Source organism: Macaca thibetana, chromosome 7 (genome assembly GCF_024542745.1).
Source record: "Macaca thibetana thibetana isolate TM-01 chromosome 7, ASM2454274v1, whole genome shotgun sequence".
In the NCBI taxonomy this organism is placed as follows: Eukaryota; Metazoa; Chordata; class Mammalia; order Primates; family Cercopithecidae; genus Macaca; species Macaca thibetana.
This window is the reverse complement of record NC_065584.1, coordinates 52655284-52676251: the sequence shown is the minus strand read 5'-3', so window position 1 is coordinate 52676251 and position 20968 is coordinate 52655284. Positions and strand designations below refer to the sequence as shown.

At 41.9% G+C, this 20968-nt stretch overlaps 1 protein-coding gene across 1 annotated transcript in view; it reads left to right on the top strand.

Annotated features, from left to right (window-relative positions):
• Positions 1-3997, top strand: part of MAPK1IP1L (mitogen-activated protein kinase 1 interacting protein 1 like) — a 126170-nt gene extending 122173 nt beyond the window's left edge. Inside the window, exons 4-5 of the mRNA XM_050798272.1 lie at positions 407-1114; positions 2413-3997. Coding sequence (XP_050654229.1) covers positions 407-1114; positions 2413-2424 — 720 coding nt within the window. The 3' untranslated portion in view covers positions 2425-3997. The remainder of the gene's footprint in view (positions 1-406; positions 1115-2412) is intronic.
• Positions 3998-20968: the final 16971 nt, after the last annotated feature.

Sequence of the window (20968 nt, the reverse complement as noted above, 5' to 3'; positions counted from 1 at the left end):
ACCCTAAAATAGTTTTTGAAACTGAAGAAGCTCTATCTCAGAGTATGTAGCTCCTTTGAGGTTAAGCCAGGATTCAAATCCATACCTTGACTGTTAGTTCTATCTTCTTAATTACTGTACTTTGTTATATTAATACAGCAGAGAAATGAAGCACAATATGATTAGTTGTATTTAGAAAACGAGCTTCTCTGAAGAACTTGCACTGTAAAGTTGATATTCAAAGTAACACCTCAAGTTTTATGTTAAATCGAGTATGTTTTAAATGACTAGCTTAGCTTTTGAAGATGTTCTTGAGGTTTATAATCCCTGGCCCTGTAGGTTACTGTTCTTTGTGGGTTTATAATGGTGTTTGGTATAACTTTTCTCTTGATAAGATAGATAAGATGTTATCTGTTTTGTGTTCCAGTTGGCAGATGCACTACCTGAACACTCCCCTGCCAAAACCTCTGCTGTGAGCAATACAAAACCTGGCCAACCTCCTCAAGGCTGGCCAGGCTCCAGCCCTTGGAATAATCCGAGTGCTCCACCTTCGGTGCCATCTGGACTCCCACCAAGTGCAACGCCCTCCACTGTGCCTTTTGGACCAGCACCAACAGGAATGTATCCCTCCGTGCCTCCCACCGGACCACCTCCAGGACCCCCAGCACCCTTTCCTCCTTCTGGACCATCATGCCCCCCACCCGGTGGTCCTTACCCAGCCCCAACAGTGCCAGGCCCTGGCCCCACAGGGCCATATCCTACACCAAATATGCCCTTTCCAGAGCTACCCAGACCATATGGTGCACCCACAGATCCAGCTGCAGCTGGTCCTTTAGGTCCATGGGGATCCATGTCTTCTGGACCTTGGGCGCCAGGAATGGGAGGGCAGTATCCTACCCCTAATATGCCATATCCATCTCCAGGGCCATATCCCGCTCCTCCTCCTCCCCAAGCCCCTGGGGCAGCACCACCTGTTCCATGGGGCACCGTTCCACCAGGAGCCTGGGGACCACCAGCACCATATCCTGCCCCTACAGGATCGTATCCCACACCAGGACTCTATCCTACTCCCAGTAATCCTTTCCAAGTGCCTTCAGGACCTTCTGGTGCTCCACCAATGCCTGGTGGCCCCCATGTGAGTGTTCAATTTGTTATTTAAAGTGTACTAATTGTACATAGCACAACTGAAAGATTGTTTCTCCCCAGTTTTGGATGGAAGATTAAGAAGGCTTTTAAGTTTTTAAAAGAGGGTGTGTGTATATTAAATGAGTAAATTTCAAACCTTCAGGTAAAGCATTTAAAAGGATGAAAGCAGTATTTTAAGTATCCCTTGTGCTAAAAAGAAAAATTTTCCAAAGATCCCCAAAGACTTTGTAATGTAGTAAGCAGTGTCCCTCAATAGCATCCTTTAGTTAAACTCTGAGATTCACTGGGCTTTTTGTTTTTTTATTATTATTTCTCAGTATCGTTTCATAGCATCACACCAAAGTATAGTTCAGTAAAAGCAGTCTCTACCTGTCTAGCTTGATAGAGGTAGATTTTTAGAGAATCCAAGCCAGTGAGTAGGTAATGTTGCCCATCTTTCAAGCAATTCTCGAGCTCGGGATTGTACCCCTATTCTTTATTGTCAGTTACATGTAATGCTTTATGCTTTACTGTCAGACAAGCCAGAGTGGGGTTAACATCTTAGTTGAGGAGCCTGCCTTGGTCATATAACCGAATGGAAAAGTACCCCATTTCCCCTGTGAGGTAAGCCAAGCGAGTATCCAAACGCAGAAGATTTTCCTTAGGAAAAAAAAGTCTGTTAACTGGTTTGTTTTTTTTTTTTGTTTTTTTTTTTTTTTTTTTTTTTTGAGACAGTCTTGCTCTGTCATCCAGGCAGCAGTGCAGTGGTGCGGTCTCTTGGTTCGCTGCAATATCTACCTCCCAGGTTCAAGCAGTTCTCTTGAGTAGCTGGGATTACAGGCGTGCGCCACCACACTGGCTCATTTTTTAATTTTTAGTAGAGATGGAGTTTCACCATGTTGGCCAGGCTGGTCTTGAACTCCTGAGCTCAAGTGATCCGCCCGCTTCAGCCTCCCAAAGTGCTGGGATTACTGAGCCCACCGTGCACGACCAGAAAAAAAAAAATCTGTTAACTCTTAATACACAAATAACTAGTCAGATCTCTGATTAGATTAGTCAAACATCCACTCCAGCTATAAAGGAAAAGAAATCTTTAAAGTACCCCCAAAACTTCCTCCTTGCATTAGTGTAATTTCTTGCTATATATATTATCTAAAAATATTTGTTTTGCAAAGTGTATGCCAGAGTAAGTGATGTGACTTGCTGTTTGGATTTATTAAGCAATAAATTTACTTTAAGCCACAGTAAGGAGTTAATAAACTCCATTTGCAAAATCTAGAAGTTGACTTTTTCTTTTTTCTATTGCAGTCTTACCATTAAGTTAACAATGGACGAAGAGATGACGCTTTGCTTTTTGAAGTACATATATATGCACATGAATGCATATATAAAAATTGCTGGTTTCACTATTAGAGGGCATTCATGAAAGAACAACTCTTGCACCTCTCAGAGAAGATAACTGCCTCTTGTACTTGGATGTGTAGTACATCATATGTATACAATCAGATAAAAGCATAGAAGTAAATCATTCAGATGTGATTTTTATTTGGTTTTCATGGAAAGTTAAAGTGATAAAGTATATTGAATAGCTCTTTGACAGAATTTGTTTAAATTATGAAACTACACACTTAAAAATCTAAGATGTGGATTATTGTTAGAATCTGCAACTTCATTGGTAAATTATTTCAAGTATTTTTCTATAATCACTTTCCCCTTCTAAATAAATAAACTTTGAGAATAACCCGTCATAATCCAAACAAATAATGCCTCAGCATTTTGAGCTACTCTGTCGGACAAATAAACCTGTTCCTCTTGAGGTTATATTTTGGATATACATTTTTAAACTGTCAGTAATTATTGTCAGATGTGGAGTTCAATAGCCAGCCAGTGTTCATTTTTATCCTTGAGCTTTCAGTAAAAACTTCCTGGTTTTATTTTTAGTCATTGGGTCATACAGCACTAAAGTCTGCTATTTATGGAAACTAACTTTTTTGTTTTTAATCCAGGATAACATGTATGTAAATTAAATTTTTAGATAATTGATTATCTCTTTGTACTACTTGAGATTTGATTATGAGATGTGCATATTGCTTTGTGAAGAGCTTGAGGAAGGAAATAATTCTCTCCTTTGTTTTGAACCTCAAACTAGATAAACCCTAGGCATTGCTTAATTGCAACAGGTAATTTTCATTCCCACAAAAACCTGAGGCAGCTCTTCTGCCCAGAGCTTTCCCTGTAGCCATCCCCCCACTTGCCCTTGGTTCTTTAGAAGGAGCACATCCCTTGATTCCTCCCTGATGTGGTAAACTGGCACACTCTAGGGGTCTAAAACATAAAACAGTTGTGTTTAGAGAACCTTAAGTCATGCAGACATGACTGTTCTCTTTGTACAAGTGTGAATCAAAATATGTATCTGTTTTTCAGAGTCTGGTTAAGCTATGTCATTGTCTACTGCATAGTTTCCTGAGTCTATTTGTAAAGTGCTTATGGCTAACAGTTCAGTTCTGTATTTGTTGACAGGTAAATAAGTGGAGTTGAGTGCCATCTTTGAAAAATTTACCCTCTAGCTCTAACACTGAAAATAATAATAAATTGTAGATCTCTGCAACTAAGTTTAAAGCAGTGTGACTGTGTTGCTTAAATATTACTGTTTATAACCACCAAAAAAGTCCTAGTAGTTTTTTGGCACCTTATGTTTAAACCAGATTCTTAGATTTAGGGTAGACCTGACCTTGTTATTTATTAGATAACATTTTGAATGTATCCATTGGATTTCTAAAATGTATTGTGAATTTCTCAGACAAACAGGATTTATGCTGGAGCTCTGTTTTGCTTAGAAATAAAATATTTAGTGGTTTATTTCTGCTCTAATTAAAATGTCAAGAATGCCAAATGCTGCCAGTTTTTTGGTTTGATAGCTACCTCCTTTTAAGAAAGCAAAATGGTTACCTTTCAGAGGAACATTCAGTGTTTAATTCTCCCTTATGTTAACTAGATGATAAATGAAAGCTTTTAGAAATGAGAAAGTAGAAACTAATTTGTTAAGATATTTTCGGACTGCGGAATGTTGTTAGCTTTTTGTTTCACTTCTCTGCAAGGACAGGTGTTAGCTATCTACAATACTATTGGACTCTGTTGTCAAAGTAGCCCCCAATCTACAAGGCAGGTAGCCTTGGCTTGAATTATCAATATCAAAATGTCAGTTAACCATGGAGGGATAAAGTAATGTGAAAAGTGAGATGACTGCAAAGATATCTCTCCTTACAGTTATTTTGGCTGTCCTACATTGGGATAAACTGACAAATTAGCAGTATTTAGTTTAACACTAGAGCAAATACAATTTGACTAGGAAGAAGAGATAGCAGGTTTGGGAATCTATAATTATGAAGTCCATTGATTTTGGGAGAAAATCCGTTGCTAAAGGATTCGAAGGGCCATGAACACAATTTGGGATTACTACTCCCAATAAATATAATAATTTTGCTAGTGACCGATACTGCCCAGTGTGCCCTAAATCATACTGCCATTGTACTCCCTTTGTTTTCAAGGACTTTACAAGTGGTATTTTGGGGAGTTTTTTTTTTTTAATATAAGAATGGAGATAAAAGGGATAATAGAATTTGCTTTTATATTTGTTACTTTTGTAAAGCATCTTTTCTTCGATTCTTGTTGGCATTCTGGGCCAAAAAGTATTTCAGGTTGGTTCAGTGTGGAGTTAAGAAAAGCAGGAGTTTTAGTGGAGAAATGGGGAGCAGCATCGAGAAAGGCTTTTCTCCTTTTTGCTTTTTTTTTTTTTTTTTTTTTTTTTTTTGAGAGAGTCTTGCCCTGTCACCCAGGCTGGAGTGCAATGGCATGATCTCGGCTCGCTGCAACCTCTGCCTCCCGGGTTCAAACGATTCTCCTGCCTCAGCCTCCCAGGTAGCTGGGATTACAGGCGCCTGCCACCATGCCCATTTTTGTATTTTTAGTAGAGATGGGGGTTTCACCATGTTGGCCAGGCTGGTCTCAAACTCCTGACCCTGTGATCCACCTGCCTCGGCCTCCCAAAGTGCTGAGATTACAGGCATGAGCCACCACGCGACCTTTTTTTCCTTTTTAAAATGGAATAATGTTGCTTTCAAAACAAGACATGTTAGGCTGAAATTGGTTTATGGAAAAGACTGCTTGTTAGCAAGTATATTTGGTCTTAGGCGAGGAATACAGATTATAGAATATGCTGACATTTGAGCTTTGGAGGAAGAATTTTCAAATAAATCTAATGGAAGTAGTTGAGATATGTTCAGGAATACTGTTTCTGGAGTTGGAATCTTAAGTTTTGAAATGTTGAAACCAAAAAGACAAAAATTAAAACATAGACCTTAGGTCCTCATTCACACCCAGTTCTCAAGAAGCAAGTGGAGCACTTCAAATACCTTGGCTTGTCTGTCCCATCCTGCCGCCTTCTCATCTTTTCATGCTTTTGAAGACACCATTTACAGCTCTGACTCAGCCCTATTTTGTATAAAGTAATATATTGATTATTCAGAAATAGACAGTACATTTTTTAATTACCCAAGGACTGACTGCTTTGTTCATTTTACTGTTGGTTATCTTCAGTAGAGAATAGTAATAGGGCAGAGAAGAAAAGTATGTATTTTGCCTTAGTCCCACCACCACAATGGACTATTGGGATATTTTCTAAAAAACCAATCAATTTGCCCATGATCTATTACCTCACAAATAATTAGTGCCACCTATGGTACTCAAATGCACAGCTTTTGAAACTTTGTGTAGATGACAAAAGCTCTACTCGAGTTTTTGTTAAGACTGCCTAGTTTGAGTATCAGTCAATTGCCTACACCTCTAAACAATAAGTGCCAATGTCTCAATTTTCTCACCCTGAATGATAGAACCCTTTATCAAATGCCAGGGTTAGAAAGCCTGGAAATAAAACTTAAGCACAGACCTTCAAGTTTTTGAAAAGCATAAGCCTAAATTCAGATAAATCACACTGATATATTGTACTGTGCGTAGAAAGTTGTAGGTGGCGTTCAGGGAAGACTTTGATTTTAATAAAGCAGTATTTAGTATTGAAGACAAACACTTTATTTTCAGAATTCTGCCAAGTAAAACAAAAACTGCCAGTAAAATAATATTTTGTAAATGCCAGGCAAGCTTCTGGCTATCGAAAACATCTGAGTCATTTATTCAGTAGACAATGTTATCCTTGATCCAGGTTTTTTGCCAGCTATAAGGGAATCCCTGTCCTTGAGAGGCTTATAGTCTATAAGTAACATTACAGAATTCGTTAGCACACCCATTCATTGTTAATTTTACCTAGATAAACGTTGATTGCTACTGGTGGAAACTGTAACCAGCCTTTGGGCATTTTAAAGGGCGACATGTGGCATACCTTTTTTTTTTTTTTTTAAGAATTTAATGTTTTTCAAGATTGTAGTGTTGATCAGCGCAACAATTCAAGTGTGCAAAGTAACAGGATAGTTTGCCTCTTCACTTTACCCCTGGATAAAGGCACTTGAACTGCCTGTCACTGATTAGCAGATACTGACTTGTTGCCATTAAGTAAACTTCTGTGTGCTCTATGAAAGTTTTTTGTAATTTTCTTGAAATTGTGATTTTTCACTGACAGTAATGACAACTTTAATGTATGTAATTGTCTATGCATTTTAAGTTAAACTGCCTAAAATGTGATTTGAGACATATACATTTGTTTGTATTATAAATTGTAAGCAATCAGTTTGAGATACTAGGTTTTATCACCTGCTGCTGTATTTGTAAACAAAGACAAATGTTGCTTTAAGAAGTAATTATAATTAGGAATAGGCTATGGATGTGATACTTGATATTTTTTAAGATAAACTTGTTTGCTTTTGTGTATTATACCTGGAAACTTTTTTTAAAAAATGTATTTTCATGGTTTCACAGATATTTCATGTTATTTTATTCTTTAGGCCCAATTCTGGGCTTCTCTGAGCAAGTCCAGAGCCTGATTAACTGCAAATTTGTTGTCAAAAAGGAAGAAAAAAGGGCCTGAGATACCTCTTTGCATGTGACCTGCATTCACTAAGGATGTCTGGAAACCACCCTTCCTCCGCAAACCCTCTCAGCAACATGGTGTCCGTTGTGATTTTCTCTTCTTTCAAGGCTAGGCTACTCTTTGTAACCAGATTATCTGTATATGCGATAATATGAAGTCAGGGAACTTTCTCTGCCCGTCCCTACTCCCCTCACTCCCCCACTTTCTGTTATGAAAGATAGTTGTACTTTTATCATTAACTGCTACGCATTTAGTGAGGGTCACATTATTAAACCTGGTGGAGTTCACCATTTTCCCACAGGAGGTTTTGCTGGCATTCCTTGGAACTCCCAATTTCAGTAGGGCAGTGAATGAATGAATACTTTGCAGTACTACTTTTGGAAGGAGTTTCTGCTTTTTGCCTTATAATCGGACAAAATGCAGCTGTAAAATTTTAAATTGTTTTTGATGTGTTATTCAATATCCCATGAAAGTATTCACCTAAAGTGGAGTTATGAAATGTATGGTGATATAATAAGACCATTCTGGAGCAGAGCCAGTTTCTTTTTTTCCTGTTGTGAGATGACATGGCTCTGACAAACATGTTATTGTGGGTTACCTGACCCAGGCAAGTCCTTTTTTTTTTTTTTTTTAATCACCGTATTAATACTCTTAGCAGCAATCCTTTTGCAACCGATCTCTAAAGCGAAATAGAATTCTAAATATTAGCTCACTTATTTTAAATAAGGCATGCAATAGAATACTAGTGCCAGAAGAGGATTTGGGTCATCTCATAGAGCTTATTCCTGTGGCTTTTGTTTTTGACAGTCTCACTCTTGTCAGCCAGGCTGGAGTGCAGTGGTACAATCTCAGCTCACTGCAACCTCTGCCTCCTGGGTTCAAGAGATTGTCCTGCCTCAGCCTCCTGAGTAGTTGGAATTAACAGGTGCACGCCACCAGTCCTAGCTAGTTTTTGTATTTTTACTGGGGGTGGGGTTTTGCCATGTAGGCCAGACTGGTCTCAAAACTCCTGACCTCAGGTGATCCGCCTGCCTCAGCCTCCCAAAGTGTTGGGATTACAGACTTGAGCCACCATCCCTGGCCCTCCTGTGGCACTTAAAGTTTTTTCTCTCATTTGGGAAAATTGATTTTCCCAGAGCTGAGGAGAGGATCAAGTAAGTAGAGCTTATAGCGCTTAGTCTCTCCTTGCTTTCCCTAGAGTAGTTCCACTCTGCACTTTATGTATTTTCCGTACTGATAAGTTGTTTCAGTACAGGGAGAGATTTGCTGCTTTTAAGTTTCAAAAAAACTGCCATTATAAATGACCATGTCTCTTACTTGAGGCTTATTTAGATCATAGTCAAAGGTTCCCAAGTATAATGGAATCAGGTCATCTGGGATTCTAAGCCATACTTAGTTTTACATAAGAAAAAAGGACATAGAACCTTTTAAGTTTTACTCTGATTATGTTTTATGTCAGAGCTTCTCATTTTATTTAATGGTCATTTAGTCTAGCTTTCCTTAAAGATACGTAGATTTAAAAGCCTCTCTAGAGATAAGGAAACCAAGTTTAAAAGAGAGATGCAGTGACTCATGCCTGTGTAAACCCAACACTTTGAAAGGCCAGGGCAGGAGGATCATTTGAAGCCAGAAGTTTGAGACCAGCCTGGACGACATAGCAAGACCCCATCTCCACAAGCCAAAATTGAAGGATTAGCCGGGTGCGGTGGCGTGTGCTTCTAGTCCCAGCTACTCAGGAGGCCAAGGCGGCAGGATCACTTGAGCCCCGGAGTTAGAGCTACACTGCACTCCAGCCTGGACGACAGAGCAAGACCCTGTCTCTTAAAAAAAAAAAAAAAGGTTAAGTTCCCAGAGTCATACCACATAAATAATGAACCAGCTCTTCTGTTATCAAGGCTTCGAGTTTATCCACTAGGTTGTATTTTTTTGTTCAGGCATCTAGTACTGCAGTTCTCCTTACAAAACTATATCTGGACAATCAAATATATCTAAATTGAATGTTATGTAGCAGAGCTCACACATGTAGTGAGTTTCATTGGATATTCAGTTAAAAAAAAGAAAAAAGCTAATGGTTATGTTTGAAATGCTTTGTTTTGTGAATAATCACAGTTCTTAAAATGCTAACCTAGAACTTGTGTTTTCATAAAGGCAAATGTTCAAAGGTGTAGCAGTTAAGACTGGGTTTAAAATGTGAATGTGAGAATTAAGGTAGTAGATGATCAAACCACATTGGAGACATGGGTATCCAGCTACCCTGCAGTGGTGCACACTAGGCCAAGGCTGTCAGAGCAGCTGAGACAGAAGAGGTCTCTGTTAGCAGTGGATGGGCAGCCAAGATGTACAGGAACTGCACAGAGTGTGGAAGAGTCAGAGTGAGGTTCTGCCAAGCACGGCGTGACAGTTCTTTTTTTAAACGTGCCAATGCAGGACATGCTAAGTTAAAATATCTTAACTGTTGCTTAGTTACTGCAACACACAAAAACCCCAAGTACTAAGCTTAATGAATCACCTGCATCCTTTCTTGAATGCTCAAATCTACAAAAAGACCAAACTGCATGACTAATGATTAGAATTCTTACTTGGGCTTTTTATAGAAGTGGGATGAAGAGGACTTGTGCTAACTAGGAAAAGCAGCTTCCCAACATAAGATTTCTCGTCTGAAAGGTGTTAGTAAGTCTCCACCTCCAATGCATCTGTGATCAGATTCTAAAGGGCAGCCCTTCATGGTTCAGCAAGCAACACAATTGCTGGGGATTCACAGGGCAGAGTTTGTATTTTTATTTGTTACTTTTCTTTTTAAATCAGTGTTGGGTTGTGAATTTATTTTTTAGAGTTTTTATTTTGAGCTTTGAGCTCAGCTCTGGTGTGTGATTTAGGGCAATTGATTAGCTTCCTGTGCTCACTTCCCTTAGCTATAAAAATAATAATGCTCAAAGTACCATGAGGGAAAAAACATTCTTCATTCCCTCTAGTCAGAGATCCACTGGGTATGTTAGCATACCCCAAACAATGCACATCTAATATAGTATCTCTATATGAATATTCCTTTTTTAAAAATCAGATTATCACCCAGGCGTGGTGGCTTATGCCTATAATCCCAGCTACTTGGGAGGCTGAGGCAGTAGGATCACATGAGCTCAAGAAGCAGAGGTAGCAATGAGCCATGATGGCACCACACCTGAGTGACAGAGTAAGACCCTGTCTCAAAAAAATAAAAATTAGATGATCACCTTTAAGGATTAAATGTTGCACAATGTGATTAGTGTTATGCGTGTCCGTGTGAAGAGACCACCAAACAATCTTTGTGTGAGCCATAGGCTGTTTATTTCACCTGGGTGCAGGCCGGCTGAGGAAAAGAGTGAAGGGAGACAGGGGTGGGGTCGTTTTACAGGGTTTGGGTAGGTAAAGGAAAATTACAGTAAAAGGGGGTTGTTCTTCGGCGGGCAGGGGTGGGGGGGGTCACAAGGTGCTCAGTGGGGGAGCTTTTGAGCCAGGATGAGCCAGGAAAAGGAATTTCACAAGGTAATGTCAACAGTTAAGGCAGAACAGGCCATTTTCACTTCTTTTGTGGTGGAATGTCATCAGTTAAGGCAGGAACCAACCATCTGAATGTGTACCTGCAGGTCGCAGGGAATATGATGGCTTAGCTTTGGCTCAGAGGCCTGACAATTAGCTCTTACTTCATATGGCAGGGGAAGCAGGGAGTACACGATGTGATCCTAATATTTATCAACCACCAACCTTGTGCTCTAAGCAAGTGGTTATACATCCCAGTTGGATATATGGCCTGGAATCATTCTTGTTTGTTTGCCAGGTATAATTTTTTTTATTTTTATTTATTTTTTTTTTTTTTGAGATGGAGTTTTGCTTTTGTCCCCCAGGCTGAAGTGCAGTAGTAGCGTGATCTCGGCTCACTGCGACCTCCACCTCCTGGGTTCAAGCAATTCTCCTGCCTGAGCCTCCCAAGCAGCTGGGTTGACAAGTGCCCGCCACCACACCCAGCTGATTTTTATATTTTTAGTAGAGACGGGGTTTCACCATGTTGGCCAGGCTGGTCTCAAACTCCTGACCTCAGGTGATCCACCTACCTTGGCCTCCCAAAGTGCTGGGATTACAGGTGTGAGCCACCACACCTGGCCTCCAGGTATAATTATTAAAGCACCTTCTTTGCATCCACAAAAGTGTCCTGATGTTTGTGATAAGTTACATGGTTGTCCTAAATACAACAACAACAACAAAAGAGTACCAGTGAAGATTTTGTTTATTTCCTCAGAGAAAAAACTTGTGCTAAAAAACGTGTTTTACCACAGAAGTTACCCCTTCATTCACATACAGTCAGCCGCTTGTATCTGTGGGTTCTGCATCTGGGGATTCAACCAACCTCAGGTGGAAAATATTCCAAAGAAAAACAACAAATAATACAAAATGAAAAATACAGTATAACAACTATGTGCTAGCATTTACATTGTATTAGGTATTCTAAGTAATCTAGATATGATTTAAAGTATAAGGGAGGATGTGCGTAGTTTACAGGCAAATACTACATCATTTAATATCAGCAACCTGAGCATCTGTGGATTTTGGTATCTGAGGAGGGTCCTGGAACCAATCCCCTGTGGATACTGAGAGATGACTATATTATTTAGGGTGTTGCTCATACTGCATCCTATAAAGGTGAAGAACCATATCCAAGTCACTGAATTGTAGCTACATTATCTTCAGTAAGTCCCAATGGCAAGAAGCAAGCACGTTTCAGTCCTGGAACAGGGAGTCATGTCTTCTAAGATACAGGAGCTAGATAAAGAAAGAGCGTTGGAACAGGGCTTTCTACTTTTCTGGGCATCTCTCCAAAGGTTTCTACCACATAGCCACAATTATGTCTTTTTCCTTCCCAAGTCAGAAAACAATTTCCCTTAAAGCCCCAAGTTTTTTCCCCAACTTAATCCCCTTAGAAACTGAGTAGTACCAAAAATTATGTCCATTTTATTTTATTTTAGAGATGGGTTCTTGCTATGTTTCCCAGGCTGGTCTTGAACTCCTGGGCTCAAGCAATCCTCCTGCCTCAGCCTCCCAACGTTCTGGGATTACAGGCATGAGCCACTGCGCCTGGCTTATGTCCAATTTTGGAGGATCTCGCTGCTGCATACAAGTATTACCAAATATGTAATAGAATTACATTTCATTTCCTCCAACCCGGGGGTGACATACACGTTTCGTTTCTAATTCACAGTAAAGAGGGACTAGGGAACAGTGAAATTATTATTTCATATGGTACTTGAATGGCAGGGAAATGGCGAAAACTTGTTAAATCATTTCAGAAATATCTAGTGGCTGATATTTTGTCAACAAGTGGTTGATATTTGTCAACTTTTTGGTGCTTGAGGTGCATTTTTGAATACTAGAACTTGTGGTTCTCCTGTAAGGATTAAATGCTTCAGGCGTTACCACGCTAGTATTCATCAGGGTGTTTGAGGAGAGCATCTGCTGCCATGGCCAAGTTCTCTCACATAGTTACACAGCAAAGTTCTTACGTGTTGCAGGAAACAATCTGTCTGTGGCCCTGGCTTCATGTCACAGTCACCTCTTCACTCCTGCCGTTTGCATCTGCTCTTCCCCATCTGCAGCACTGGTCATCTTAACATTCTGGCAGTCACTGCCACAGAAGTACATGTCCCCTATTTGTGGCAAAATTTTGCACATCAACACTTTAATGACACATCTGCTCTCAGCACACTATTAGGCTGCAGCACTGTGGTTGCAAAGTTAGAATAGAAAGCAGCTCACTGAGAGTATCAGTTCATATTGAAAATGAAACTTCAAAATACAAGTTTGAATATTCATTTGCTGCTAGCACCTTTTATAACATAAAGTACTTAGGAATTACATCTGATATACAGTAGTCATCAGAAAAATTATCGCTTTCAAACAACTAATACTTTATAATGAAAAGCATGTTAGCATTGCCGGGGGAGGAGTGGGAGAAGGACGTAGTGGGGAGAGGATAGATTCTGGATATATATACACATATATATATACACATACACATATACACATACACACACACACACATATATATACACACACATACACACACACACACACACATATATATATATACACACACACACACTTTTCTTTTTTTCTTTTTTTTTTTTGAGATAGAGTCTCGCCCTGTCACCCAGGTTGGAGTGCAGCGGCGCAATGACGGCTTACTGCAGGCTTGACCTCCCCTCAAGCAATCCTCCCACCTCAGCCTCTCTGGTAGCTAGGACTACAGGCATGCTCCACTAGGCCCAGCTAATTTTTTTGTAGAGACGGGTTTTCACCATGTGGTCCAGGCTGGTCTCGAACTCCTGGGCTCAAGCGATCCACCCAACTCGGCCTCCCAAAGTGCTGGGATATTGCAGGCGTGAGCCACCGTGCTTAGGCTGAGATTCTGGTAATATTCTATTGAGTTGAGTGGGGTAGTAGCTATACATGAGTATTCATTTGACTTATTTAACTCCAAAGGTATATCATTCTCTTGCATATATAATTTACATGTTTTTAAAAGTATATGGGACCTGAGCACCTAATATTGAAAGAAAACTCCAGTTTTACTTAGACTGCCTTTGAGAGAGGCAGACAGGCCTAACTTCAGTGGTGACTGATGTCTGAGGCATGTAACAGTAGCACGAGGCTGTGCCTAGCATCCATGGTTTCCTTTTATGCTGATAGCTGAAAATCTCAATTACTTTAGGAAACAGAGCTGTCATTTAGAACACAAGAGCATAAAAGGGTCTTCCCAGTAGTCCACTCAGTCTAGTGTCCTGTCTGACAATGGCATCCAGAAATGTTTTTGTGAAAGAGCATAATTTGGTCATAAACCCAGCATGCCAGACCCAGCTCTGCACCAATGGGGAGGTGATTGTCAAGCATTCGATTGTGTAAGGCATTGTGTTGAGTCAGTACAATGAGAACTGTAGAATAAAGATAGCCCCACAAATACAGAAGACAATAGGGATAGTATTTTTCATTGTGCTATTAGGGAGAAAAATGAGAAAAACGTAATTAGAGTGAGGACTGAGGCAGCATAGTACAGAGGTAGACAGCAGGCTGAGCATGGTGTCTCATGCCTGTAATTCCAGCATTTTGGGAGGCTGAAGCGGGTGGATCACTTGAAGTCAGGAGTTTGAGACCAGCCTGGCCAACATGGTGAAACCTCATCTCTACTAAAAATACAAAACTTAGCTGGGCGTGGTGGTGCGTGCCTGTAGTGCCAGCTACTTGGGAGGCTGAGACAGAAGAATCTCCTGAACCTGGGAGGCGGAGGTTGCAGTGAGCCAAGGTAGTGCTACTGCACTCCAGCATGGGCAACACAGTGAGACACTATCTCAAAAAAAAAAAAGAAAAAAAAAAGAAAAGAAAACAAACAAACAAAAACAGAGGTAAAGAGCACAGGTTTTGGAACCTGGCCAGCTGTGTTTAAATCCTGACTTCACTGCTTACTATATAGTTCACACTGGCTGAATTACTTAACCTTGCGGTGCCTTCGCTTATTCAGCTATAAAATGAGGGCCAAGCGTGGTGGCTCATGCCTGTAATCCCAGCACTTTGGGAGGCTGAGGCAGGCGGATCACCTGAGGTTAGGAGTTTGACACCAGTCTGGCCAACATGGTGAAACCCCGTCTCTGTTAAAAAATACAAAAGTTAGCCAGGCATGGTGGTGGGCGCCTGTAATCCCAGCTACTCGGGAGGGTGAGGCAGGAGAATTACTTGAACCTGGAAGTTGGAGGTTGCAGTGAGCCAAGATCGTGCCATTGCACTCCAGCTTGGGCAACAAGAATGAAACTCCACACACAAAAAATAAAAAATAAAATAAAATAAAATGAGGATTACACTCATGCCTAACTCCACAGGGTTACAAGAATTAAATGAAGTCATCCATGTGAAGCAGTTGGCACCTGACATCAGATAACGAGCTTATCATGGGAGCTGAAAGGCATTTTTCTAGGTATTGGGCCTACAAGAGTGTTACAGTTTAGCAGAAGAAACAGAAAAATGAGCAGGCCATTTTCATCTGGTGTGATGTTACTGATGCAGGAGGCACGGATTGCTCTGAGTACACCCGAGGAGCACCTAATAGTTAAACAGCTACCATTTGTTGAACACTAATGTTTCAGACAGTCACCCACGTGCTTTGTTTTCTGTTTTCTCCCTTAGCAATGCCGTATAAGCCCCGCCCCTTATCCAAGGCCTTTACTCACACTCACTGTGTCCTCACAACCACGTAAACAAGGGGTAAAAGTCACAGCCTGTGGAGTGCAGAGCCATGCTCTTTCCCCTTTATCATGCAGGGCACCATTAATATTTTAAGGCACTTCAGAAAAAGACCTGTCTCGGAGAAAGAGTCCAAAAGAACGTCTGTCTCCTCACCTCACACTACTTTGCGCCTGGCCATATTTCCAAATCAATTCCACACCGTTTGAAAGCAGCTCACCCTGGGGATGGATTAGGAAAATCATCGCAAGCCCAAGACCTGGGTATGTGAGTGAGTTTCGGCAAGCGATGAAGGGCAGGCAGGCGCCCTGTCTGGGGAGAAAGTCCAGTGTCACAATTGTACCTCTGAGTAGCCGTGTTCCCAACATTCCAGAGAACAGCTCCACCCTGGAACAGCTTTCATGAGTTATCCGCACTGACGTCAGCCACATACCTGTGAACACGACTTGCTTCTTGGCTGCCCACAGCTGCACTGTTCCTTCTTGCTGGGTTTTGGGAGTACACATGAGCTATTCATTACAGAGTTTCAGGCCCACTAGCAACTCTGAACACCTCATATTCTAAAAGAGCACGGCTTTTCCCAGCTCATTTGGGATTACACGAGAGATTAGCCTGTGTCCACAAAGGCCAAAAACTACTCTGACTGGGGAATTGGCAAGAGAAGCCTTCCTCGAATGAGTCTTGAGGGATTTGAGCTTTGGACAAAGGAGTTGATAAGATTTTCTCCTAGGGCAAAGGAAGATAGAATAGGCCTGAGATAAATGAGCAAAGATATTTTAGCACCTAGGTTTCAGTCATTCAACTTACTAGTATGTATGTATTTATTATTTATTTTTATTTATTTTTTTGAGATGGAGTCTCACTTTGTCACCCAGGATGGAGTGCAGTGGCACAATCTCAGCTCACTGCAACCTCTGCCTCCTGGATTCAAGCAGGTCTCCTGCCTCAGCATCCCAAGTAACTGGGATTACACAGGCGCCTGCCACCACACCTGGCTAATTTTTGTATTTTTAGTAGAGAGGGGGTTTCACCATGCTGGGCAGGCTGGTCTCAAACCCCTGACCTCAGGTGATCTGCCCGCCTTGGCCTCCCAAAGTGTTGGGATTACAGGTGTGAGTCACTGTGCCCAGCCTATTTATTTATTTTTTATTTATTTATTTTATTTTTTTAGATGGAGTCTTGCTCTGTCGCCAGGCTGGAGTACAGTGGCACAACCTCAGCTCACTGCAACCTCCGCCTCCCGGGTTCAAGCAATTTTCCTGCCTCAGCCTCCCGAGTAGCTGGGACTACAAGTGCATACCACCATGCCCAGCTAATTTCTGTAATTTTAGTAGAGATGGGGTTTCACCACCCAGCTGGTCTCAATCTCTTGACCTCGTAATCTGCCTGCCTCGGCCTCCCAAAGTGCTGGGATTACAGGTGTGAGCCACTGTGCCTGGCCTATTTATTTTATTATTATTTTTTTGGGGGTGGGGACAAGGTCTTGCCCTGTTACCCAGGCTGGAGTGCAGTGGCTGAATCATAGCTCACTGCAGCCTCAAACTCCCTGGCTCAAGTGATCCTCCCCCCAACCTCAGCCTCCTGAGTAGCTGGGGCTACTGGTGTGAGCCACTAACTGATATTTTTTGACTACTTACTCTGTGCCACGTGCTGGAAATTCAATACTGAATAAGTTAAATGGTTTCTGCCCTTGTGAAATTTACAGGCTAGTGGAAGAGACAATCACTAAATAATATAAATTACATTTGTAGTAAACAATGGGGAAATAAAGTATAACCCAGTATTCTGGAGTCAAGGAAAGCTCACCAGAAGAAATGACATTTGAGTTGCAATTTGAAGGCTGAGCAGGATTCAGGCTGGAGCTATGCTTAGGGAAGTGTGCAAGAAGAGACTGCAAAAAGACCGAGGGGGAGAGATAATCCTGTGTGCGGGACGGTACAGGTCAGGCGCAACGACACCTGCCTAAATGTAGATAGTGTTGGGGCCAGAGGACGTGAAATGGAGCATGACAGGGCGGGAGACCTATGATTGGCTCTGTTTCTGCCCCTATATTCTGTCTACCAGATTAAGTTACAGAGAGCTCCAGTAAACTCAGTTTTAAGTTTTAGGATCCCTTGGCTCTCCAGGCTAACCATACAAGGGAGAGGCTTCGCACAGATATTTGGGTTCCCTGGTGTTCTATTTTTCCAGCCAGGTGGAAGAGGAAGAGTCTTTCTTTCTTTTTTTTTTTTTTTTTTTTTTTTGAGACAGAGTTTCACTCTTGTCACCCAGGCTGGAGTGCAATGGCGTGATCTCGCCTCACTGCAACCTCTGGCTCCCGGGTCCAAGTGATTCTTCTGCCTCAGCCTCCTGAGTAGCTGGGATTACAGACATGTGCCACCACATCCGGCTTTTTTTTTTTTTTTTTTTTTTTTTTTTTTTTTTTTTTTTTTGAGACGGAGTCTCGCTCTGTCGCCCAGGCTGGAGTGCAGTGGCCGGATCTCAGCTCACTGCAAGCTCCGCCTCCCGGGTTTACGCCATTCTCCTGCCTCAGCCTCCCGAGTAGCTGGGACTACAGGCGCCCGCCACCTCGCCCGGCTAGTTTTTTGTATTTTTAGTAGAGACGGGGTTTCACCATGTTAGCCAGGATGGTCTCGATCTCCTGACCTTGTGATCCACCCGTCTCGGCCTCCCAAAGTGCTGGGATTACAGGCTTGAGCCACCGTGCCCGGCCTTCTTTTTTTTTTTTGAGACGGAGTCTTGCTCTTGTTGCCCAGGCTGGAGTGCGGTGGTGCATTCTCAGCTCACTGCAACCTTCACCTCCCGGGTTCAAGCGATTCTCCTGTGCCTCAGTCTCCTGAGTAGCTGGGATTACAAGCATGTGCCACCACAGCTGGCTACTTTTGTATTTTTACTAGAGACGGGGTTTCACCATGTTGGTCAGGCTGGTCTCAAACTTCTGACCTTAGGCAATCCACCCGCCTCAGCCTCCCAAAGTGCTGGAATTACAGGCGTGAGCCACTGCGCCCGGCCACATCCGGCTAATTTTTATATTTTTAATAGAGACAGGGTTTCACCATGTTGGCCAGGCTGGTCTCAAACTCCTGACCTCAGGTGATGCACCCACCTCAGCCTCCCAAAGTGGTGGGATTACAGGCGTGAGCCACCACGCCTCACCTGAAGTGTCCTTTTTATGAACATAATATCTTTCAACGTGCCTAATATTTGTCAAAGAATTACTCTCAGCACTGTGCTGTTTAGGAGGTAGGACATTATTCCCGTATTTACTCAAAAGGAGAAATAAGAAAAACCCTTGACTGCATAATTTAGTCAGCTCATACCCCAAGTCATTTCAGTTTCCCTGTCTTGCTTCTTGTTGCCGTTTTAAAAAACAGGCTGGGCGCGGTGGCTCATGCCTGTAATCCTAGCACTTTGGGAGGCCGAGGTGGGTGCATCACCTGAGGTCAGGAGTTCGAGAGCAGCCTGGGCAACATGGTGAAACCCCGTCTCTACTAAAATACAAAAAGTTAGTCAGGCATGGTGGTGTGTGCCTGTGGTCCCAGCTACTTGGGAGGCTGAGGCAGGAGAATTGCTTGAACCTGGGAGGTGGAGGTTGCAGTGAGCCAAGATCGTACCACTGCACTCCAGCCTGGATGACAGAGTGAGACTCCGTCTCAAAAAAAAGAAAAAAAAAAAAACACACACAAAAAAACAAAAAAACAGAAAACAAAAAAACAAAACCAGAAAAGTGGGATGTTTATACTTTATAAAAGGTACCCAGAGGAATTTCAGTTCAGCTCTTCAGTCTATGTCTGCTGTAGTAAACAGCTATACTTCCAAGGCCTCGCACAGAGCAATCCCCAAGGCAGCATTTCCCAAGGTGTGTTTTATACAACACCGATTTCTAGAGCTGCACCTTGAGTAAAGGATTCCATGGATCAGTAAGTTTGAGAACGCTGAATGTAAAATCCATTCATGAAGAAGTACCACCACATCAGTACATTAAGGGACTAGCAAGTCCTATAGTAAAAAAACAAAAACAAAAACAAAACAAAACAAAACAAACACAGTATTTCCCACGTACTTAATCACAGGAACCCTTTGTTTGAATAACTGCTTATTTCTATGGCAAGATTACCTGAGATTATTGCTCGTTTTTATTTTATTATTTTTTTGAGACAAGGTCTTACTCTGTCGCCTAGGCTGGAGTGCAGTGGCGCAATCTCGGCTCACTGCAACCTCTGCCTCCCGGGCTTGGGTGATCCTCCCACCTCAGCTTCCCAAGTGGCTGGGACCACAGATGTTTGCCACCATCTCCAGCTAATTTTTTTATTTTTAGTAGAGATGGGTTTTTGTCACATTGCCCAGGCTAGTCTCAAACTCTTGGGCTCAAGCAATCTTCCTGCCTCAGCCTCCCAAAGTGCTGGGATTACAGGTCCATCCCTGCTTATTTTTTATTTAACATTTATTCAGCATTGTATGCAAAGTAAGTGTGGTGTCATAGAGAAATGAATAACAGAAGGGAAGGGTTTAATATACATTTGATATATAGTTTCAAAATATTCAATTCTTTTGTAGAAGAAAAGAAATGGGATGAACTCATAAGATATCAAGTATAGGCCGGGCGCGGTGGCTCAAGCCTGTAATCCCAGCACTTTGGGAGGCCGAGATGGGCGGATCACGAGGTCAGGAGATCGAGACCATCCTGGCTAACACGGTGAAACCCCGTCTCTACTAAGAAATACAAAAAATAGCCGGGCGAGGTGGCAGCGCCTGTAGTCCCAGCTACTTGGGAGGCTGAGGCCGGAGAATGGCGTGAACCCGGGAGGCGGAGCTTGCAGTGAGCTGAGATCCGGCCACTGCACTCCAGCCTGGGCTACAGAGCGAGACTCGGTCTCAAAAAAAAAAAAAAAAAAAAGATATCAAGTATAAATCAGTAATTAGCATATAGAAAATGTGTGGGTTAAACATAGATGAAAAGAGCTTGGAGAACCAAGAGTACACGTGGTAATAAACATACATAAGGGGGACCTGGGCACTAAATAGTGATACATTAAATACCAATACTCACAAGTCTTTAATATAGTCACCCATTGGTGATACCTAGCCTGGCTTCATGTGTTCTCTGCCCAAGTAACAAAAATCCATGGCTGTTCAACAGACTAATGACAAGCTACAATTTTGGCCAATTGCTTCTCTCCAATAGAGCAAATATGTACCATTAACCCAGCACCTCCTTCTTCCCTTGCTTGAACCTCACCATTGGCCTGGAAGTCCCTCACAAGGTTAAACATAAAGTTACTGTATGACCAGCAATTCTACTCCTAAGGATATATACCCAAGAAAAATGAAAATATATGTCCACACAAACACCTGTGCACAAATATTGATAGCAGCATTGTCCATAACAGCCAAAAAGTAGAAACAACCTAAATGTCCATCAACTGATGGGTAAACAAAATGTGGTATTCCCATCAATGGAATATTATCTAGCCATAAATGGACATGAAATTCTGATACATGCCATAACTTGATGCACCTTGTAAACATTATGCTAAGTGAAAGAAACCAGTCACAAAAGGCTGCATA